This window comes from Limulus polyphemus, unplaced genomic scaffold (assembly GCF_000517525.1).
Source record: "Limulus polyphemus unplaced genomic scaffold, Limulus_polyphemus-2.1.2 Scaffold2888, whole genome shotgun sequence".
NCBI classification, from domain to species: Eukaryota; Metazoa; Arthropoda; class Merostomata; order Xiphosura; family Limulidae; genus Limulus; species Limulus polyphemus.
This window is the reverse complement of record NW_013668498.1, coordinates 75,562-100,355: the sequence shown is the minus strand read 5'-3', so window position 1 is coordinate 100,355 and position 24,794 is coordinate 75,562. Positions and strand designations below refer to the sequence as shown.

The window sequence follows — 24,794 nt, the reverse complement described above, 5'->3', positions numbered from 1 at the left end:
ATGTTGAATAACAGGAGATTCGTTCAACATATTGATTACAAAGTGTAACTAAAGCTTCTACTTAACTGAGTCAGTGTAAAATGAAGTATCGAGACTGAGCAAAAGTAATACGTATAATGAACAATATTGATTAATATACTGAACAAAAACAAAATGTGTGTATTTTCAGATCATTTACTTCGAACAATCACTCTAGGTAGCTTTTCTTTATATTTAGTTTATCAATACCAAGTTCTAGAAAAGATTGACTTCTTGGAGGAAAAGTTTCAAACTCATCAAATGCCAGGTTTCTTAGTTTCCCATGGCCAGGTGGGCGTTATAATGTGACGGTCAATCCCACTATTCGTTGGTAAAAGAGTAGCCCAAGAGTTGGCTGTGAGTGGTGATGACCAGCTGCCTTCCATCTAGTCTTTCACTGCTAAATTATGGACGGCTAGCGCAGATAGCTCTCGTGTAGCTTTGTGCGAAATTCAAAACAAACCAACCCTTAGTTTCCAAGATACCTCGTATTTAACCAGAGCGATATATACTTACCACGTGATTGGTCATTCTCATTACAACAAAAGTGGAGCCATATAACCTCTAAACATCACCTGGACAACAATTACAGGACAGGACACTGCTGTTTACATTCTTATAAAACGTCTTATTAAGCAATTTTCTCCACCGACGGTAAGAGATATTACCTATTTTCAGAACAACAAAGGAATAAAGGTAACCTGACACAAAATAAATTTAACTGTTTTCTCGACTACGTGTTATGTGAAACGTGCACATTTTCAGAACAAAGAATAAATTCAGAATAAATATTATAACACTAGATGAAGATAAAAACACATAGCATATTCATATTCCACAGTAGGAGAGGTGCTTATAAAAAATAACACATGCTTGGGACAACTAGAAGTCTCAAATAAATTTCCCTCTTCATATTTCGTAACTGAACATGAAAGTGAGCATAGATTTTGTTTTTTTTGAAAACAAAGCAATGTCCTCGAACAATATAAGACGTAGCCCTTTATATAAAAATCATGAACCTAGAGATTATCATCTTAGTTAAGGTCAATGAATTTCTTGTTATTTAATTAATTAAGGCTCAAACATTTTTAACATTTTCTTAAAACAAAGTGTTTTTACAATATTTTCATAGCACACATAGCTCATTGTTGTCTACAAATAGGAATTCTTGTTTTATCATTTAGTGGATTAGGCCAATAATTCTGCTAACTTGCAGTTATGATTGGGCAGTATATTACATATCCCACACTATCTAAAAATATAATATTTTGATTAACATATATATTCTTTAATTTCTTAAAGTATTAGCTACATTCGATATTCAGCGATTGCAAACCTGGGTTTCAAAAGTGCTGAGTAACTTGATTGCTATAGTTGGAACACACTTATATTCATAATGGTTGGAGACGGCTTGAATGAGTAATGAAGGAAAACTTTAATATAAGTTTAACATAACAGCAAATGTACAACGTTTCAACAAGGTTTTGATGATGACAAAACCTTGTCGAAACGTTGTACATTTGCTGTTATGTTAAGCTTATATTAAAGTTTTTCTTCATTACCCATTCAAGCCGTTTCCACCCATTATTAGTCTCAAAGTGGGTTCCTCGTCATCGAATTTATACTTATAGTTATATAAATAAAACCCAGAAAATTTGTAGCAGAATTATAGGACATGCTGATTTAAAAGTATATGTGAGTGAAAATGTTCAAACTTTTAGTAAATAACCCTTAAATTGGTATAATTAAATTTATTTAGATACGCAATGTAGCTTTATACAGTAACTGCGGAGAGTTCACGATTCTAAGAAAAATGTATACGTACAAACATCAACGCGGTGAGTCATACCCACTTATGGGCATATTCGATTACCGAAGTTTCCCGAATGACAGCCTTCTCGGAACAATTATTTTAATTTTTTCAAAAGTTTTGATTTTTGATATATATATATATTTTAAATTAGGAATTTATAAATGTAACGTAATATTTTTAAAATAGCTACTTGAACTTTTGCTATGAAATTTTTATGGCCGGAATTAAACGTCATTTTAACGTCACCATTTTCCAGGTACAGAACTCTAATAATGACGTCAATCACTTCAGGGTAGATTTAGAAAGGAATGATGTCATCGGGCGTATAAAAAGATACAGTATTTCTCTACCTTTATGATTTGTATGACTCATATACTGGAAGGAAGGTTGATTTGGGAGTATTAAGTTTTATAACTTTCGTCGACTTAAAATACGTTTATACGAAAGTATTTCTTGAGTTCTCAACAACTTTCACGTATACTTAATAACAGTATTTTCAGTTTTACCAGACAAGATCATTTTTAACGTTCAGCACTACAGATATGTTTATTCATTGTTCCAACGATTCTGAACTTGAAGCTGAGAGCTCGCTGTCTGATTCACAGCTTACAGGTCCAGCTGATATTTCTGAAGTTGAAGAACAAAATATGGTAACCACGGTAAGTGATTAGTAAGATCAGTTATTTTTATTGTTACTGTGAGATGAACAGCTTTTGGTTTCAAAATTTCTAATATAAAGTAATATAGTCCCTTCAGTGACGTAACTGCTACTCATTCATTGTGAGTGCAGCTTGACAACTTTTAGTTTTATTGACACGGTCAGTTATTTTATTTAAGTGCCTACCACACTACTAAACGGTGAGTCTGAATACCCGTGGTGGGCAATGGGAAAAATAGCCCATTGTATAGCTTTACGTTTAACAACAAACATAATTTTATTACGAAGGAAAGGTCTCCTTTAATAAACTTTATAAAAACAAACAAACAAGAAAACATGTATTGCATGAGCGATCTTATTTGAAGAAGTACGATAGTGTCAATGAGAAATTCAATTTTAAATTGGTGTGAAACTGAAGAATGAAATGACTAAAAATACAGCATATGTATAATGTATTGATATAGAACTTTTAAAATAATGTTATTGAAATATACGATAGTAGTAATGGTGTACACTTCTAATGAAAGTTTTATGGCTACAAAGCTGTTACAAATGTATGCGTTGAAAAAGTTAGTATTGATCACAAAGTCAACGTATAATAATATGAACATCAGTACTTACAAAACAATATTGACTCAACATACATATATATTTACGTGTGTTTTCTTAGCAAACATTTCCCCTTTTTGTTGTATTCCAAATTAGAACAGAGTGATTTTGTGAATTAGGGTAAATACTACAGGTCTCTTGTTATTTAGTTGCATTTCCTTTATTTGTTAGTTAGCGTTCAGTGTCAAAGTGATGGGAAGGGGCTAACTGTATAAAAAGTTTGTTTCACAGTGTTTTAAATTCTGGTTAGAATTGAGAACATGTTTTTAAACAGATTCAATGTATCATATACCTGTTAAAATTGAATAAGAAACTTCTGTGTGTCCAGGACAGTATGAATTACATATGTAATTATGTATGTATTTGGCATACAACTGCAGGAAATAAGAAAAAAATAAGATTAAAGTTTAATTTAAAATATGTTTTATGGTTTATGTTTTGAAAATTTTATTCTTTCAACAACTCATTTAATGGAAAGGATGTGTTGTGAAGTTGATATTTCATTACATTATTTTATGTTAGCTATGTCCAAATTTTTGTTTTTAAGAGTTATAAGGAGCATGATTTATTTTTTACCTGATTCATATAAGAATAATATATATTAGGTTGTTAATAAGTCTGTAGTTAAAAGTATACTTTTCATTTGAAAATCATTGCACGTTTTTCTGTGCCCTAACCACATGTAATTATGTATTATCATTTCAAAATAACATTTCTTGGTGTAGGATCAATTAAATACTAAGGTAATGGCTGATACTGCTCATTACACTTTTTTTTGAATAATTGTTGTTGTTTTGTATCAAGTTGTATATTCACACTCACAAAATTATTGAAAGATGTTTTAGTTTAATTTTAAACTTTTTCTGTATATAGTTGAACTTGTGTGGATTAACATCTGGAATTCCAACTCAAACAACACACACTCCCACACCAACAACCTTGAAGAATTTAGAAGAATCATTTCTGGAGCTACAGCCTGTATCTCCAGCACTACTAGAGCATCAAAATCAGGCTGGTTTCATACCTCCTGTAGTCAGTATTTTGGATACTTCTTATCAACCAGTGACTATTAAGCAAGAGCCAGAGTTTGTAGTATCACGTCTGACATCATCTCCAGACATCTTATGCCCAACAATTGTAAAATACAATGGATCCAAAAGTACTGGTGGTCGAAAACCAAATAATGATCAAGTAAGTTTTTACTGTATATCTCTTGAAAAACTGCTATGCATGATAATTTAAGTCTTGATGTACATATGCTAATGTGAATATATAATTTATTGTGTATCTTATAATTCGTAAAAAAATTAATAGCACCATTTATTTAAAAAAAATCAGTTTAGCAAAGAGCTTACAACCTCCAATTATAAATTTGTTTATATTGGTTTAGTGAAGTGGTTTTTGTGGGGAAAGGGGGGGGGCAGCATAATTCTATCAGCTGTCATGATGTAATGAACTTTGGCATGCACATTGTGATTACTTTTAAAAGTCTGTAGTCAGAGTTCTTGTTTTTTATAATTATTTTTGAAACAAAATTTGCATGTAATGAATGCAATAACAAAATTTCAAAAAAATTCTACTGAAGAAAACTGTATTAGGAAACTTTGTCTTAGAAAATAATCAGTCATTCGTACTTAAGCTAAGTATCAGTTTGATATATGAATTAAAAGGTTAAAATATTTGCCTACTCCTATTTATTGTGGGTGTAAGAAATGCATTTTTGTTACAATACACTATAATTTAAAACCCTAGCCAGTCGTGGTTTACAAAATTTAAATAGAAAACATATATCTATATCTACTGCCTACTTTAAATTGGACTAAAGAGTGGCAAACAAGCATTTATTAGCTAACTTTATTGCCTCATTTGACCTTTCCCTAATCAATTAACTTTAAAATAATTTCTATGTAGCAGGTATGTTATATTTATGTTATTTGTCTTATCAAAAGCTTCCCCCTGAAGAAGAGGAACGAAGAAAGCTACGTAGAGAACGAAATAAACTTGCAGCAGCAAGATGTCGTAAAAGAAGACTGGATCACACTAACAGTTTGCTGAAGGTATAAGAGTGTATATATCTAAGATTTGAGATCATCATGTACAACAGTATTTGCTCTTTAATATGTATGACATTTAGAAAGCAAAATATCATATTTAATTGGAGCTAATTTTACTTCAGTGGATTTAGTTTTGTTTATTTTCAAAAACTTTTACTACTATTTTTTTTTCTAATGAAGCCTCACAAACCAACTTGTGTGTAGTTACATTCTTAAGGCAACTCAAATGTGAACAATATAATCCACACATTTGATCAGACTGACTGCAAAAGAAACATAAAATGTAACTTGGAATTTCTTAGTAAAGTAATTATGTTTTATTGAAAATAGTTTTTCTTCAATTATTTTTAAGTTTTTCTTTTGTAGTTCTGAAAAATAATGGTTACATATACTTTTATTAAAATTGAGAAAAAAAAACTTGCGTTTCTACAAAATATTCTTGTACTTGTAGGAAACTGAAGGTCTGGAAGAGAAACGTCAAACACTTCAGAATGAGATCCAGCTACTGACATTACAAAAAGAAGAGCTGCAGTTCCTGTTAGATGCCCATAAAGCAGCATGTAATCTTAAGAAAAATAGTAACAAAAATGTCAAACCACATGAGCATAAGCTCTTGGACAGTCACTCTAACCATGTATTTGAATACAATAATCTAGAAGGCTTGAAGACCAAAAATATTCAGCGTCCTACATCTCTTCCAATTTCTTCACCCTTTACTAATCCTGCTGGTATCTCAATAACAACCCCATCTGGTGGTATTCTGAATCTTGATTCTTGGTTAGAGTGTGGTACTGGCTTAACCCCAATTTCTTCTGGCCTCACTCCAGTCATTTCATCCTGCTCAGAACAGCAAAGAAGCTCAAAAACAGATTTGTCAAGTCCAGACACTTTGTGTTCTGTTAAACTTGTCTCCTTGTAATACTTAAGTGGTATAAAATAGGTAGAAATGCATTTAAAACAATTTTTTCAAATGTTCAAATAAGATGCACATGATGAATTTAGTCTGTGGCATTTTTTTTTATAGTGTATAGAAGTAAGAAGGAACAAATTACTTTTTAAGAAAGAATGTGCTATATATATACATATAATCTCTAAGCAAATTTTAAAGTTATGTAGACTTGTGTTAAAACAAATGGGGATTGTTTTGATTTTCATGCATGCGATTGTATATACAGTATACAAAAATATAATACATTAATTAATTTTCATGTGACATTATTATTCACAAACATCCCATTCAAAGTGCAGCTTTTAAGATTATTCCAAAAATATTGTAAATTATTTAACTTATGAACAGTTTGAATATTTCTCACATTCCATAAATACAAGAGAATAATCAGTAAAAAAAACAATACTTTCTTGACATTTTATGATCATTTTCAGTCATAATCAACAACTCATCATAATTTTTATTTATTTCATTTGTACAAAGTTGGAAATAAACTCAACCAAACATTAAATAATAAAATTTATGTGATGAATAAGTTACTTTGAAGCTCAAACAATGGATATTTTCTGCTGGTTTCAACTTTAATATTTATGTGTATAGAATGTACAAATGAATAAAACAGTTATCCTAAAATACTTATAAATTGTTAAAGCAACATTATTTTAAATAGCATTTGTGCTGTTATTTTATGCTGATTTGTTTAAATTTCAATAGTTTCAAATGAAAAAAGAATTAGGTATTTTTAATGCTTGTTGGTAATGCACATAGTGTAAAATTCATAATATTTAAGATGACTGAGATCAACTGGTCACTTTCATTGTTTAGAGCTGCAAATTTTTACAAATGGTTGTATTAAATTTGCACTTGCTCAATGTTGTGTTTATAGTAGTGGTGGGCAACATTCAGCCCCTTAGGAGCCAACCTGTAGGCTCCTTGTAAAAAACAAAACGAAAACAACACAATCGGTTTGCAAGAGTTAATGTTATCTATAAGTAATATCAGCAGCCATCATTAATGCTAAGAAATGAAAACAAGTTTTATTTTTAATACCTTTAGTAGAGAGGGTTTTTGCAACTTTAATATATTTCATATATATAGCTACTTTTTATTAAAAGTGATTATTTTTGGCTTAAGACTGGTAAAGGGATTTTTGCAGCCCTTTAGGATATTTGAAGACCACACTTGTGGCTCATGGAATAGCTAAGGTTGTCCACCACTCATTTATAAGATTTTAATTTTTCTTATCACTTTCTATGAAACATTTTGATTGATTTATTAATTTAAAAAAGTTTATTTATGCTACTTCATAAACTACTTCTTAATTTAGGAAATAAAATATTTCACAAATATTGCAGAACAAAAGTTGTAGTTTCATTTATTTCATTGTACTTGCATTTATGTTCCAAGTTATTAGTAATAAATGCTGAATTGTCAAACACACATCGAAAAAAGTACCCAAAATAATCAACAGTTATGCTTACATATGTATGTGGGTATATATATACTAATAGACACACTTATACATACGTACATACATACTAGGTGATTCAGAAGTCTATTTACAGACAAATAATTCAGAAATGGAAAGGTATTGGAAAATAACTGTTAGTGGTATGGAATAAGGTGTTGTAGGTCTACCATGATGAAATCACTGAGGTTAAGTCATTTGGAGATTTTATTAAGATTACAACTTTGATTCACAGCCCAAATATTTTATCAAGAGTAAACTATTTGTTTGTAATATATAGAAAAACATTATGATTAAGCCATGAATTTAGTTGCATATGCAAATCTAGCATTATATCCTAAACAAAAGTATTTCTAAGACTATTTAAAATAAAAAGTAGTCCTCTTTATTAAATCTATAGTTTTTCTCATGTACAAGCATTTTATTACTGAAAATCCTAACTTCATTAAGTAATAATAAATAATAGTAAGAAAAACTATACCATTAAGTGTGAAAAAAAAACAACTGCAAGGCTAAAGATTTAATTGCGATTGCCTTTGTAATTTACTGATGTGTAAAATAAACAGAAAAAACTAAAGGGTACAACTTATCATGCAATGGCATTTGAACTTATATTATGTAAATCTTTTCTTTGTGATAATTACAAGATATAGTGCTAAATTTTAAATGAATTATTTGTTGATTATGCCTGCTTTGGTCACATAAAGTCTTTGCTAGATATAGATTTATTTCTTTGGTCATCATTCTTAGGCTGATAGAAAATTTTTTATAACTTGTAACAAATATAAATTATTACATGTTTTGGTGGAACAACACCATCTTCAGAAGATGAATAAGATGCAAATATTAATTTATGTACTCTGTAAATGTATGTGTACAATTTCCATCTTGAACAGTAGCACTATTTACAAAATTGACTTCCAGAAATTTACTTTTGTGTAAGTCAATTTTGTAAATGATGCAACTGTTCAAGATGAAAATTGTACATTTACAAAGTTTTTGGGTCTTCTTTGTCTCCTTATATGGTGGACCATGTTCCCCTGAAAGAAATTGTTTTTTAGATTATTTTTTTTTTCTTTTAACTTCACATACATAAATTATTATTTATGTTGAAAATTAAATGTTGTCAGCTTATTTATATTTAATCTTTGCCCACAACAAATTTGTAATATCTACCTGGACATTCAGAGATTCGGGTCAATATGATCAAATGCAAGTACCTGAAAAGACAGGCCTGTTGCAACCAATTTCACTTCTAACTCAAAGTCTGAAAGCAGCAAACTAATGCTGTCTGAGGTGGTCCCTATTATCAAGATGATAAGGCAGCACTATGAAGACACTTTGTAACAATTGACCTTGCAGCAGCTAAAGAGTGATTGATGCGACGTTCTCCACCTACCAAGGCTTCTGCTTTTATCTTGTCCAATTAACAGCCTATATTTTGGATTCAAAGTACAGAGGTCAAGACTTGAAGGAAAAGTAGAATGAATCCATGGAAATAGTCATGAAGGAAGCTGAGAATATTCCTAAACAAGGATCTAGAGGTTTTGTGCAATTTGGCTGAATCAAAAGCGGGATACAAATTACTGGACAGAGAAGTCTTATGTAGGTCAGCACCACTGCACTTTTAACATGGTGGAAAATAACTTTGTAGGAGTAAGCAGTTTTCTGAAGTTACTATGTTACTGTCAAACTCTCCACCAACTGCATTTGCTTGTAAACATAATTAGATAAAATTTAGTAATTAAAAAAACATTTGAAAAAGTAATTGAATAATAACTATCAAACTGACCCATGTCTTCAGTTTCATCACTGTATGGGTAACTTAGTGATAGTTTCTTAAGTGTTTTATGTTATAAAAGATTCCTAATTCAAGAGAGTCAACTACAAACCTCCCTTATTACTGTAGTATGCAAATATATTTTGTTTTCCACTCCTTTAATTAAAGAGTAAATATTTTAATTTTTTTTTTACCAGATTTGAAGCTGAGAGATGTTTAAGTGAGTTACTAATGAACATTCACTTTCTTTAAGTGGCAAACTAGGTTAAGAGTTATTATGGTCGGCAAGTCAGATGACAACTGTGAGTAAAATATTTGATTTTCACTGCTGGTTGGCCAGCTCATCTAACAAGAACCAATCACTGTTTTCTTGTATCAGAATGTTGAGTTTATTGCCATATTTTACCAAATTACAAACAATTTGTTAAGTTTAATAGAAGTTTCAAGGCAGGTTACATAGTTTGCAGTAGCCCTTATTTTTTTGCTATTTTTATGATTGTGTTTCAATAAATATATGGCAGAAACTTTTAGTTTCTGGAATATTTTCTTCATACTTTTGCATTAAGTTTAGAAGTTTAAGCCACTCATGAGTGTACCTCTTGATTAAAGTTTTTGTTCTTGTGCTTGCCTTAAGCAAGCAAGATTTAAAGTGTTTTAGTGTTTGTTTACATTAAATGTGAATGTATTTAGTATTTTTGTAGCATTTGTTCAAGTTAAGGGTGAATGGATTTAGAGTATAGCTTTGGCTTTACAATGTGAGTTTACAGTATACAATCAACTGTCCAATATTATTGTATCATTGTGTATTATAATTAGTGTATTGTTTATTGTGAAGCTTTTGAATGAATACTGTTTTGTGTGTGTGGATGGAAATGTGTCTTGTTTTGTTCTTTGTGACCTATCTACTGCAACTTGTTGAGAAGTATACTTCTTGTTGTTATTGGGCCTAACTTCTATGCTCTGCTGGTTATCTGCGAGATACTACATTACATGACTGTTACACTAAATTATTGAAAAGCTATTGAAGGTGCATTAGTTTTTGTTTACAATGTATTTAAATAAATGATCCCAGTATGATTGACTATAAAACAATTCATTGATTTTCTATATTTTTTTTATGATTTATTAACCTTGTTTGAACAAGTTTTTCCAAACACAGATCAAAGAATGTGAGGAACTTGACATTTAAAAAAAATTGAAACAAACTGATAAGACAGGAGAATAAATGTTATCTACTTCATTTTTTTATTAAGGTAATTAATAAGTATTTTTGAAAAAGTTTAACAGAAATTCATAACAGTTACATAAAAAATGCATGTAATAAATTGCTTAATGTTTGTAACACTTTGACTTCAAATGTTATATAAAAGCATTTAAAAAAGTCTAAATCTTATGGTAATTGACAGCTATTAAACTTTCAACCTGTTGCTACTCCATTACAAATCTCAAGTTCAGGCCTGATTAAACCATGAGGTATGTTTTCTTACTTTCCATCATTTGTGTTTGTGCCATGTACATATCTTTAGTTAATTATTAACAAAAACATACAACTTCCACAAATTGCCTCAAAACACTTAAAATTACCAACACACACTCATGGTTTGAACTATTAATTAAAAGAATCTTAACTTATTCAATTTTATTATAAAACATTATTAACAATGTTAAACAGTTTTGTTACATCAGCTGTAAGAATTTAATTACAAAAAAAAAATCACCCCAAACTTATTAACCTTATATCTTGTTAGAAATAAGCTTTCTTGATATCTTTTGATGTTCACTTTTCCATGTCAAAAGCTAAAGTGTAAGAGCTTGTGATATGACAAGTCATGTGTTAATTGCAATAGCCATGGTTTCTCTTAATTTGTATACTTATAGTGATTGAAATAAGCCCAAAGTTAATGTGAAACCTGGATTGATAAATGTAAATGCTAACATTTGAATCCATAGTTACTTATGATTAGATCTCAAAGACAAAAACAGTTTCATGTTCAAAGGAAGAACAAAAATGGAATAAAAGTTATTTTTATCAAGATAAAGTGTCTATAATAGTGGTGCTTTATTATTTTATGGTCAATATTTTACATTTTTGTCAACTTTTAAAACAAATTTTTTGATGTATTTTCTAATCAGCTACATCAACTTCTGTCCCAGACAGTCAGAAATGAAGTATTTATTATTTTAATGGATGTTGTTACAAACTTTAAATGTAACTTTCTATTCCTTAACTATAGCACATTCCACATATGTAATGAATTGAATTTTACATCTCTATTCAGTACAGAAATTATGCTTTTGGCTTGCTTTGCAACTAATGACCTGCATTTAGAGGCACTATTAAAACAGTTCCTTCACACAATTATTATATTTGTGGTGTGATATGCACTTTTATTAGTTAAAAGCATGTCTTGTTAAAGACTGTTTAATGACTATGTATTGTTTACGCATAATTTCTTGACACTATCCAGTTGTATAAAAAAGAACAATTGAATGTTATGTTATAGACACTGAGAAGAAAACTCTTTTACAACACAAATGCTGCTTAATCATAAGTTCACAAGTTTTGGAGAAAAAACAACTTTTAAGACTGTAAAACTTGAAACTAAGGTAAATGAAAGTTGCACTTTATTTTATAACTATCACTACTTCACAATATTTTATCACTGCATTAACCTTGTAGCATTTGATTACTATAAATTAATTATAAAAAAATTTGTACAAACTTGTAGATTTCTATTGGTCAGATCCAACAGAACTAATTGAAATCAATCCAACTGTCCACAAACACCAAAATAATTTCTACACTTAGTTTCTCTGTAACAGATTAATATATATACTCTTAAAACAAACACTGGTACACAACATATAAATATGTATACAAGACAAATATGTACAGTAACTTCACAGTTCCACTGACAGTGGTAATGAGTGCAATTTAACAACCCACTAAGATTCCAAAAATATTTCTCATGAAATATTTTATTCATTTTTTTTTTCCAGACTATAAACTATTATTTCAAATTTTATGCCAGTAATCTATGAAAAACATATTTTTACTTCAACTAAAGGAATAGGAATAATTTTTTAATGTTCCACTTAAAAACATTCTCAATTTGTAACATATACATCTACATTATAGTATATATAAAGTTTGATAATCAAGTTTCTATAGATCTACTGCTCCAAGCTTATATTTTACTTGACCAACAAAATAACTTTTGGTGTGAAACTTCATTTTTTTTTCCTGAAACGTAATTTTAATGTTTTGTTTCTCTGATTAGGTTCATCTTCAGGATAAGGAAAACCCCTCTTTTTAACAGTACTTTCTCTTCTAGTGCAACTAGAATTACAGATAAAGGTATTTGAGGCATCAGAGCTTTCATGATCAGGGTTTTGATTTACAGATACTGAATCATATGACTTATCTAGCAGCATCTTATTCTGATCAGATGATGAATCGGTAGTTTGATTGTAGACATGAGCATCTTGTTGACTGGAGCCTGAAGCACGAAGAGGATCCTGAACTCTAGTCAATTCTGCCATTATGTCTGCAAAATGTCTGTCATATTCTAACAGTTTCTTATTTACTTCACCTATTTTACCTTCCTGCTCCATAATTCGAGCTCCCTGTTCAGCAATAATCTGACTTTGGTCAAGAAGGTGCTTTTCTTGTTCCTGAAGCTTTTTGGTTTGCTCTGCTATCTGATATTGAAACCAAATCAATTAACATAACTTCTGAGGAACCGTAATGAAAGTGAGAAGATAACTCGTCTGTTTATATTCTTTTAATTTTAATTTAGCTGGAAATGAATATTAGCAAAAGTTAAGAAACAAACAAAGCAAATCTAAGAGAAGATTTAGATTTATAAGATTAAACTGAAGAGGAACACCACCACCATCAGCCCACTCTTAGTTTGATTTAGTTACTGAAATGAGATGTAGTGTAAAATTTTCACGTGGTTAATAGCTCCCCAGAAATTACAAAATTAAGGAGAATTAGAAACGGCATGTAATTTTTCTAAATCTACCTTAGAAAAATTTTATAGAAACACAAAAAAGCACAATGAAGAATTTAAACTAAACAAAATGAAATAGATTTGAATGAGCTCTCTCCATCAGAAGAATATATCATCATATCTCAGAGTGTTTGAGGAGTGAAACAGAAAAAAGAAGTTACCATTATTCAAGGCAAACACGGCCTTTTATAGAATACATATCAAGATAAAATATGATCTAAGCAAAGTAGCCTTTAAACTGAGTTCTGTGGTATGATGTAAAGAAAAAAACTACTTGAAATCTTTTGCTTTTATAAGATAAGCAAGTTGATTTACTTACTTTTGCTTTATAATCTATGAGCTCTTTTCTCAGTGTAACATTAGTGGAAGATAGCTGTTTGACAGTCATGTTGATCTTAGCCAGTTCTTGTTTGACTCCTATGTTCTTAACATAATGACGAGATGTTGAAGGAAAATGTGTTGGTGGCCCTTTAGAAATGAACCAAAATACATATATTACAAAACATTATAGCAAGTTTTGTTTGTTTGTAATAAAGCACAAAGCTATACAATGAGCTGTCTGGGCTGTGTCCACCACAGGTATAGAAACCTGGTTGTGTTATGTCTGAAGACTTACTGCTGTGCCACTGGGGAGCATTATAGCAAATCTATACAATAACTACTGACTGCAAAAGCATTGCATTCTCATTCTGAACACAATAAAAACAACTGTGATTATTTATAGGTTATTCTTATTAAACAAAATGTGTCTCCAAGTTCTGATAATCTATTGAATAATTTGTGACAAAATAAAAACAAATTATTACAAATATTAACAAAATATAAGAATCAATGCTATGTTGTTTGTGAACTTCAAAGTAAAATTAAAATATTTTATTTTTTATGTCTTGTAAAAACATTAATTGAGAAAACTAAAAGATGTGGTTTGACACTTAATGTCTGGAAAGGTATATTAAGACAAATGTCAAATAAGGACCTAGAACCATCTACATATATTTGTCCAACAGTATAATGAAAGACACAGATGTAAAAAAGTATTCATATAAGTTGGATGTATTCACAGGTCTCAAAATAAGCCTGTAAAAAGGATATAAGTTCTATAGTTTCCATAAAAGCAATGACCAACCACCTGAGTAAACCAAACAAAAAAAAGGATGAAGAGGAAGAAACCTTTAGCATCAAGCCTCCAAGCTGATTCTAAGTCAGGTATGGCAATGTAATGTAAATAGAAGGAGAAATACTGTTTGAGAAGACCAATTGTTTGTGTTTGGCATATTCTTCAAGGAAAAATGCCTTACACCATCATCTACTTTACAATGCAAGAAAAATTCAGCCCACTCTTATCAATACTAGAAAAAGCCAATCTACTCTAGAATAATCTAACTGAAGTAAAACTTGTGAACAAGCACTGTGAAAAAAAGTTAGTGTTATCCAAGTATCAACAAAGTGCCTTGGATAGGATACAGTAATCTCTCTTGGTCCAAAGGATTATGACTCAAAGAATGATACAGAAAAACAAATGGAAGAAACATAATTTACTTTTCTGAGCTACCTATGTCTTTGAAAGGAAATACTTCTCTTGGCACAAAGATATGTGATACATCAAATGCCAAAAAAAAAATCCAGAAAGAAGGTGTAACAAAAAGTACCCAGTAAGCTAGAAACGGTGACATACTTACAAGTAAACAATATTAGGAAGAAATCTTACCCTTCTGATAAATGACTAGATGACAGTCAACTATAAAGCACAAGGAAATTTGTCTTGAAAAAAACTATGTGCATGATTAGTACTAATAATACTTTTACAAAAGAAGAGGATCACATTACTCAAGTACAATTGAGAACTAAACAGGAACCATGATTGAAGTTGCCCATATGGCATCACAAGAAGAATCCTCAAATAATCTGATGGTCTGAACAAAGTGTAAAATACAAAAGAATCATACAGAAAGGTCCAAAACAAAAAAAACAGTAAAATCCTTTGTTTTGTGACAGCATATTCATCAATCTTTTAGTTTGGTTTAGCTTGAAATTTGCACAAAGTGACATGAGAGCTGTCTGCACTAGTCATCCCTAATTTAGCAGTGCTAAGACTAGAGGGAAGGCAGCTAGTCAACACCACCCACTGCCAACTCCAGGGGTACACTTTTACCAACGAATAGTGGGGTTGCAGAAGAAAAGCAGTAACTCTTTGAAGAGCTCCAGGAGTTACCTCAAAACTCCTTTGAAAAAAAGCAACTTATTCTGCTAAAGATATATGGAAATCACATGACAAAGTTGTGTGTCTCCACATCATGTAATATAACCACTTGAAAATTTGGGGATTCCCTTGAGATGCATTATATTTATAACTAAGATAACTATATGTGTGGGGATAAAGGTAAAGATATGCTTGTTTGTTTATGGCAAAGCTATTAGCTGCTGTCCATAATTTTGAACTCCTGACTACAGAGGAAACAAGTGCCAGGTAACACCCACCACCAGGTCTAGGGCTACTCTTCATCAACAAATAGTTGGAATGACCATCACATTATGTGTCCACAGCTGAATGGGGTAAGCATGTTGGGTGTTTAATTTCAATGTCGTAACTTGCAGATCGTGAGTCAAGAGCTCTAACTTCCAGTATATGCCAGTTCTCTTATAAGGAAAGAAGATTAGTATATGTTGTATGACACAATACATGTATACAAACATATCATGCTGTAGGCCATATAACACACCAATCAACTGATAATGTAATCATTATAAAAGTATTCGTAAACTTATGAAATGAGAGATTATTTCTTTGTAGAAATCTAGTGTAGTTAGGATGAGACAACATAAATATTTCTACATTCAACAAAAACTCAAAAGAAATAGGTAAAGTTACCAAGCCTAAATTTAAGTGGCACTTTATAGTAGCTTTATATATATAAAAGTGTTTATACAGATAATAACCAACACCCAATTCCAAAATGTTGATCAGTAAATATTTTCTTTGAGAAGATCATAGGTTCAAGACAAGATGGGATCAAAGGCTTCTCTCCAAGTTGAAGCCAAAGTTTCTGGGGCTCAACATACACACACATAAAAACAGCTACTGCCAACTGGCAAAGTGGAACTCCCACTACATTGTCAATAACGTAAAAGAAGAACCACAATGGACAGAAATACTCTCAAATCTGTAAAATAAAAAACAAAAAGAAGGAGTTGCCCAGTACAGAACAAGTGCAAGCTGTTTAGACAAGATATTTGAGTGATCTGAACATTTCCATCTAGAAATTTACCTAAGTAAGACCTATATGAATTTGAACTTTCAAAATAAATACATATTTTGGAGAAACTTACCTAAACTCAAAATATTAGTTGTTATTTGTATGTATTATGAGTTGAAGTTTAAGGAAAATAAACAATCCAACCAACTCAAAGAAAAGATGCTGCTCGAGTTCATGAAGAGAATAAGTCAATTATAAATGACACAGAGAACCAAATCAGGCAAGTAAATTATACAAGGGTCTGAGGCATAACCAAATGGAAGACTATGTACCCATTAACAAAAACAACTAAAAATGTTTTAAAAAGCTAATGTGTTCAAAGTACACATCCCAACATTCTCTACACAGCTAAAGGTATTTTATATTTAAGAACTCTTACCAGTAAGACTTATACAGTTCTGTGAAGATATATTTGAGCCAGATGCACCAATCTTCATTTTAAGAATGGGAGCAATATTTTCATCAAAATGTTCCATTGCCATGGAAGAAATGTCTCTTAATTCCTGCAAAATTTCATGGGCTCTTGGTGGACACTTGGTTGTTTGAATATATCTCAACACTCCATAGATTTCATCAATAACCTTTCATGAAAGAAATAATTTCCAAAATTAGGAAGTTAAAAAAGGAGTAATAATAAAGATTACACATTAAAATGTTTAAGATATACACTTTTGTTTTTAGCAATACATTTGGCATGAAAGTACTTGTGAAATATAGCTACTAATTACCATACTTCACTTGATAAATTGAGAATCTCTATTAAAGATAGGCTTATTAATGATAACATGCTTTTACGTTTCTAACTTAACATTTTATTTTCATTTTTATTACAAAAAATGTGTAAAGGACAAGCCAGTATATTCTTTATTGTATATTATACTATTGGCATAAGTCAGATATACCTTGAGTAATTCATTTCCAACTAGGTGTGCTTGTGAAGTTTTTACTGGACAGAGATACTTGCCAGTCACATAATACCTATATGTAAAGCAACAACTTACCATGTTGGGAACATACTTTTAATCAAGGAAGAACATTGCAAGTGAGTTTTTTCTTAAAAAAAGAGAAGTAGTCTGATAATGGATATGTTATTAGTATTCTTCAGTGCTAATTAGTAATGCTATGTTCACATGTTAGTGTAAGTATAGGGTTGTTTATTGCTAAAATGAACATGATTCTGCAAATTACCTGAACAGTGTGAATACATCTCTACAGGAAAAAGAAAATTTTGGATACATAATCCAATTACAGCTAAAGGCAGAAACAGTAAAATATGAAGTATTCAGAGAGAAGATAGTGAGAATAAATTCAAGCCAACTTATAAGGTATTTATAGTTTACATAAATTTTATCCTAATTATTACTCGTGGAAATCACAATACAAATGAAAAATCCTTATAGCTTAAATGAATGGTTTTAGAGGAGGATTAATTTTACTGTACTTGCAGATCTTTCTGCTTAAGTGGAAATGATGATTGAAGACCCAACTTACCAAGATTTTGGATGCCTTTACTGTTCAGTTGAATGAATATCAAATCTCTTTATTACACATAACTAATCTTAAACTACATTATCAATTTCATTAGACTTGAACCATGGGAGCTTTGGAGATGTACAGACATCTGTAGGTTGTATATTCCATTTTAAATTTTTGAAACATCCTTTTTGTAAAACCTTCTAGCAGTTTTTGTATTTCATTTTGCTATTTAGAAATATATATATATATCGTGCCTTCTTTTTAAATCATTTTCATAGTTGTTTGATATTAACCCCAGTTTAATTTTTACAGAGTTTAAACTGACAAAAAAGGATCAAAATCAACAGATTTTCATCTCTTTGGCAATCCACTACATAATGGATTTTATAAGCTTTTTTATTAATCATTCATTTCTCATTTAATTTGTGAATAATGTAAAGGCAGATTCTTAAAGTATAATTAATTTTGTTTGTAAATTTTGAAAAACATTAGATTCCTTGTATGTGTAATTTGTTTTTAACACTTAAAAAGTACTAAATACTTATTGTAAACACAAACTTGTGACTGCCATATTCATAACTTCAGTACTGACATAAGGCAACACTTCTTTGAAGCTCTCCCATATCCTGTATAGCCTCCTGAAAAACTTATTACTTTGAGACTTGTAGAAAAAATGAATTATGAAGATAATATGTAAACTTGTAAGGGAATATGAAACTAAAAATAAGTAAATCATATTATCTTTACAGCTATATAATCTCAGTATTAGCCATGGTTATAACCATTATAAAAGTTACACACAAAGAGAAGATAAGGAGAAACTGTACTCTAAACCTTTAAATATCATTAAAAGGCTAAACCAATTTTAAAAGCTATATAAATAAAATACAGTTGTTTAATTCAAATGTTGAGGTGTTGAATTATTACCTACATTGTATAGATTCAATACTGAGGTTTTCAGCACAATCTTAAGCAAAAAAGTATTTGTCTTGCATTCATAATTATTGACAAATGTTTTGAACATCTTTATTATTTTAGACTGCCAAAGCTAATTTAGTAACTTCATCTCCCAATTTTTTCTACAGTGCTAAAACAACATCTATGAGAAGGTTCTGAAAAAAATTCTCTTCTCATCTGAGGTTTCAAAGTCTCAGTTAATCTAGACTAGCTTCTAGACCCTCTACATATGTTTTACAGGAAACTCTGCAACTACAATAACAGAATGTAAAATTCCTTCAATGTTTATTTGAAAAAAATCATTTTTTTTTTAAACTGCTGTTAGAAGTTACTATTATATAAGAGTTTTGGACAAAAAATATTTCCCCCCCATTATTAGTACCTTCAAAATCAGTAACAAGCTATGGTTATCAATGCAACTACTACATACATTGTCAGAAATGACAAAGAATGAAGAATGATTGTCATTCATTCACATACTTATATGTACTTATTTGGATTGCTTCAAGTAACTTATAGCAAATGAAGAGGAAATAGTGAGAAGTGTTTGCAATATTTATCTAAACATACAGCAGATGATTTATTGCTCCTTAATTATGCATACAAAAACTAATGTGGAACACTGCGCTGAAGAAGACATCTCTTTCCGGACCACAACATATGCAAAATGCAATATTCAGATTGAAAACATACAGACTTTTACTGAAATCATGAATTTCTTTTGTAATAAAAATAAAAGCCCATGTAAACAAACAACACAATACAAACAACTTGGATTATTATGTTATTATTGGTTCAATGACATAGCCAAAAACAAAGCTTCAGTAACATAACAGATAAAAAACAAAGTTGTATCGACTAGACTATCACATAGTATAAACACAATTACTGCAAAAATATCAGAGGATCAAAAAAATTTAATTCTAATGTATCTGTACCTAATTCTCTATCAAATGATCAGATGCAGATAACCAAATAAAAATATTTTCTCAGGATTATGTAATTATGAAATACCCTAGACTGGATACTCTGAAAAAAGTTCAAGATTGAGTATTATACTACATTAGTTGACAAAAAAATATCTGCATTGTTGGAAAAAAGAAGAAAAAATCATTTCAATGCATATGACAAGAAGAAATAGTCCAAACAGAAATGATATTATTATTTATAATGAATATTTCTCTCACTCTTATTCTAATTAAAGTTCATTTTGAAGACATAAGCTTAAATGCTATTCAATTAAATAAAAGTAAGAATATTGGAAATACAGGCAGGTGTGTTCAAAACTAACAAAAAATTGTCCTAAGTGCTTAATAAGTGAACTGTTTCTGAGTTTATAATAAGTTGTCCAAATTAAAATATTCTCAGTTCATCATCAGTAACTTGATTAATCTTCTCTATATGAGCTGGGTCATTTTGACCAACCTTGCAAACACCATTTAACCATAAAACTATACATACTATAACTTTTAATATGGTAAGTGTAGCTTCACAAAATTTGGCAAGTTATCAGTAAAAATTAGAATTCTTTTTTACACAGAAAATCAGGTTTTTCAATTTAGTATTTTTACTAAATATTTCTCTGTTAATCTATGGAGTCAAACTCACTCAATGTGTTGACTGCTCCAAGTGCAAAGTGATTTTCATGTTGAGATTAAAAATACTTTTCTTCATCTGAAAATTGTAAAATTTCATTTGCATAATCTCTAAAATCTCCTGACTAAATATAACGTTTTTTTTCAGAAAAACTTTATATTTTATCTGTTATTTTCTCAACCCTAATGCTATATGAGCTCAGTCCATTTGACTGACCTTGTAACCACCATAAAAATATGAAATAAATCTAAATTACCTCTTTTTTATTCCTAGAATGACTGCAGATTTTAACAGAAAATTACAATTATTTATTCCAAATATTCTCCAATTTGTAGCAGTTTACATCCATTTTATTAAATTTTATTGCTCTTTAAACAATGTCTGACTACTAAGCATGTGTACTTGGAGAGAGCATAGCTCAAAATATGGTAAAGCAAAATATTGAATTATGTAATGCAAATGCAGCTCACATACATAACTCACTGAGAATTTTATATTCATGTTTTCTTACCTAACCTCATAAATTTCTATTTTTAACATTTTAGTTACTTTTAAATGATGAAATAAAGATAAACGAGAAAACAAGAAATTCGGTACTTACGTTGGGTCTTGGACTTGTTTTTGCAGTCAAAGTCTCGATAAAATTTAAATCTAATTTTTGGTAGGGTTATTGTTATATTTTATTGAATTGTTATTTATTCAAAATATTCAATTAGGAACACAAAATTATATCACTCACAAAGACTAGAATGTCCTGTAACTATTATAATTTAATTGGCTTTCTAACTAAGCTACAAATGTGGTAAAATATTTTCTTACTTAACAAGGTGAACTCAGCAACAGCAACTTTGAATCTGTAGGCTGAATAATTCAAAAACTGTCACCAGAATGAGGTAGGCTACAATGTAATTCAGTAAATTAAAATACTCTCTTTCTATTGGTTATAAGAAATATATCAACAAATTTCAGAGAAAATTACTGACATTTTTTGAAAGATAGTACATGGCAAAAGGGCATGGCATGTGGGTTTGATTTTCTGGTTTACATCTCTGTAAATCAAGATGATTGGAGGCTATAAAATTAGTGTTCTTTTTTCAGAGCAAAGCCACATTGGGCTATCTGCTGTGTCCACTGCGGGAAATCAAACCCCAGATTTTGCATTGTAAATTTGTAGACTTACTGCTGTACCTCCAGGTGACTATAAAATTAGATTATGTCTTAGTAATATCTATATTGTAAGGTTGTAATTTGTATTAAAACTCAGAAGCTCAAATAGGGGGTGGAAAAATATCTAAACTGGGCAATATGGAGTGAACAAGTGTCACATGATACAGAGAAATGAAGATTGAGAATTTATTTAAATATATGCTTTTGAAATTAAGGAATTAAACTTATGTAATGTTAAAATTTGATTTATTAACTATGCTTTGATTTTAATTTTACTTATATTCATCAATAATAAAGTAGTTTAATTCAATCTTCAATTTAACTCTGTAAAAAGGTTGTGACATGTCCAAGTTTCTTTCAAGAGATCTGTACACCATCAACGTGCTGATGCACAGCTTACTTCATACAAGTACAGTATACCATAATATATTAAATTTAGTATTAACTAAGCTTTAATTTTAAAGTAATTAAAATTCATACAGTATATGTAAAAGTAAAAAAAGTAATATCAAACAAATAAATAATTTCAGTCTGATGATAAGTATAGGAACTCAGACTTCAAAATAATAGTGATGATTGTCACTTGATTTGTTTAGGATTTCCCACTGTGCAGATGTAGCATCATTTACATCAATCCATGCAATATGCCAAAAAGTGACTACAGCATCAAAATTAAGGGCTGTGCATTGTAAAAGACTGTTTTACTTCTTCCTCAGAATAAAATTTCCACTTACAGATATTTAAAGTTTAATGTAAGAGGTAAAACCTAATTTAAATGTTTTGTTTTTATCTTGTTAAAACTTGTATCTATTCTTCTTAACACACTGTGACAACATAATACACATTTTAAAATTATTTCTGCCACCAAAGAAAATTATTGTATTATCAAAAGTTATAATTTTCCTATATTGAAATTGTATTTCCAAGACATACTTATTTCCTCTCACATAGCTATTCTCATTCAGTGCTGCACTCTATATGCATTTTTTTGCATGCCACAGGCCTTGAGCTCACACGTACTCCACGATAAACATGGTTCAACTGCTTCTCACATGTAATTCATCATACAACAACCCTCTACCTACAGTAGTCCTTATGCATGTGACTCTACCGAGGAAGGGTGGGAAGTTTGAGAGGAGGTAAGTACCTATTGGAAATACATTCTTGGTATAGGAAAATTATAAATTCTGATAGTGGAATATACATGGGAGACTGCACCACTTCTGTATCAGGTACACTCTTCCCCAAGTGTGGAAATAGGTGACACACACATGGGCAATTCTGAGTCTCAATTCCTTAGATGATTGTAATGTTGGAGAGAGTAAAAAGGATGTGCCCCAAGATGTAGAGTGGCTGGGGTGTAATGGACCATACACAGCAAATTAGCTGCATCCAAAACCCAGCCACTGCAAACCAATATCAATGCAGGGGTAGGATTAGGATCATACCATCGGTAAGTCAACTAAAAACCAAAACCCAGCTACTGGGAAAATTAAAGATGTCCCTATATAGTGAAATAGCCCACTCAATCAAACAGGAACCATTCCCAGCACATTAACATCCTTCATATATTCAAATCTCTGAGAGATAGTGCAAGGAAGAACCATAGTAACCTGCAAGTTCCAGCACCGTGACTCACAACATGGTAGTAGTGAATAAGTCCAATTGGGTCAGGGAAGAGACACTTGTAATACATGTGTGAGAACTTATCTTGATTGATCCACATCTGAATCCAAAACCCAGCCACTGGAAATGACATCTATGTGGGGGTAGGATGAGGGATCACAACCAAAGGGGTGAACTGCAGTTTTGATGACTCACTTCAAAGCTACAACATCTCCATGTATAAACTCGTCAGAGATGGAGAGTCAGATTGAAGGACATCTCAGCATCTACACCAACAGAACACCACTTCCCTACTCTCAACTGAATGGATTAATTTAGTTTTGTATATTACTATCACACTAACTGAATGGAGTCTATATTGTTTATATTGTATATCTTTCATTCAGGAGGATACCTCCATGGTCCATCACCCAGCAGCTTGGAACTGGAAAGTGGTAAGGAACACTCATACTCCACTGGAAGACGAAGGGGGAAGAAAATGCAGTGGAGAGTCTGGAAGAATGTCAACACGAGACAGTGCAATGGGTGACCACGAAAACCCTATTTTGAAAAGAAGACCACACCTGGTTTATTCAATCTAAGGAATGGCAGGGATGGGCAGCTATCCTATTCTGCTTTACCCATGAAGTCCATGGGTGAGTAGAGTCCAGAATGGGCATATTAATGAGGCAAATTGTTATTACTACGAAAAACCTACAAGCAATCTTGTGGAACACTCCATCTCAACAGTAAGGGTTTAGTGGGCATGAAATTTATAAATATTAAGTGATCCTGGCCTGACAGTGCAGATTTGACTAGTTGAAGGATACCTGGTCAGGCATCATTCACCACAGAGCAGGATCAATACAGTAAAAAAGGGGAAAAGCCCCTGAAAAATAAGAATGGCCACAGGTGGAAGACGATAACCTGATGATGCAGATAGTGAGAGAAGAACGTATGTAGTGTGGTCCACCTGCTAGATTGAAGAATTTCTTCCAAGGGATGACAGAGATGAAATTCCAATGAAAAGGTAAGGTGCCTAATCTGATGAGAAGACACATGGAACAAATTAGGGGAAGAAGGGGACAAGAAAGTATAAGCTAAACCCAAATGGTAAGGGTGGAATGAGAAAGTCACAAACAGAGGATAGACAGGAACAGGCACCATGGAAGGAAGCCATGCAGGCAATATAACAAAGAAGAGCACGTATGGACATAGTAGTCTATCTGGATCAGACCGAGGATATAGGTGGGAAATGGAAGGAAGGAAGGGAAATTGGTGAGAAGAAGGAGTTACCCCCACGAGCTGTAGAAGTATTGGGAAGAAAATATTGCTATATATATATATATATATATATATATATATATATATATA

General features: G+C 31.0%; 2 protein-coding genes across 2 annotated transcripts in view; one reads left to right on the top strand and one right to left on the bottom strand.

Annotated features, from left to right (window-relative positions):
- The first annotated feature begins 1,677 nt into the window (after positions 1–1,677).
- LOC106468144 (fos-related antigen 2-like) lies at positions 1,678–7,444 on the top strand. Its single transcript, XM_013928555.2, has 5 exons — positions 1,678–1,713; positions 2,088–2,490; positions 3,972–4,289; positions 5,048–5,155; positions 5,604–7,444. Exons 2-5 carry the CDS (start codon positions 2,374–2,376, stop codon positions 6,069–6,071), a joined length of 1,011 nt encoding a protein of 336 aa, XP_013784009.1. The 5' UTR covers positions 1,678–1,713; positions 2,088–2,373; the 3' UTR covers positions 6,072–7,444.
- A 3,127-nt stretch (positions 7,445–10,571) lies between these two features.
- Positions 10,572–24,794, bottom strand: part of LOC106468141 (F-box only protein 28-like) — a 27,702-nt gene continuing 13,479 nt past the window's right edge. Inside the window, exons 3-5 of the mRNA XM_013928552.2 lie at positions 16,999–17,200; positions 13,685–13,833; positions 10,572–13,051 (exon numbers count right to left, since the gene is read on the bottom strand). Of these exons, the coding sequence (XP_013784006.1) occupies positions 12,581–13,051; positions 13,685–13,833; positions 16,999–17,200 (822 nt within the window). The 3' untranslated portion in view covers positions 10,572–12,580. The remainder of the gene's footprint in view (positions 13,052–13,684; positions 13,834–16,998; positions 17,201–24,794) is intronic.

Coding starts and splice junctions, on each gene's coding strand:
- LOC106468144 (XM_013928555.2), top strand. CDS start 2,374: ATGTTTATTCATTGTTCCAACGATTCTGAACTTGAAGCTGAGAGCTCG. Junction 2,491..3,971: donor AACAAAATATGGTAACCACG/GTAAGTGATTAG, acceptor TTCTGTATATAG/TTGAACTTGTGTGGATTAAC. Junction 5,156..5,603: donor ACACTAACAGTTTGCTGAAG/GTATAAGAGTGT, acceptor TTGTACTTGTAG/GAAACTGAAGGTCTGGAAGA.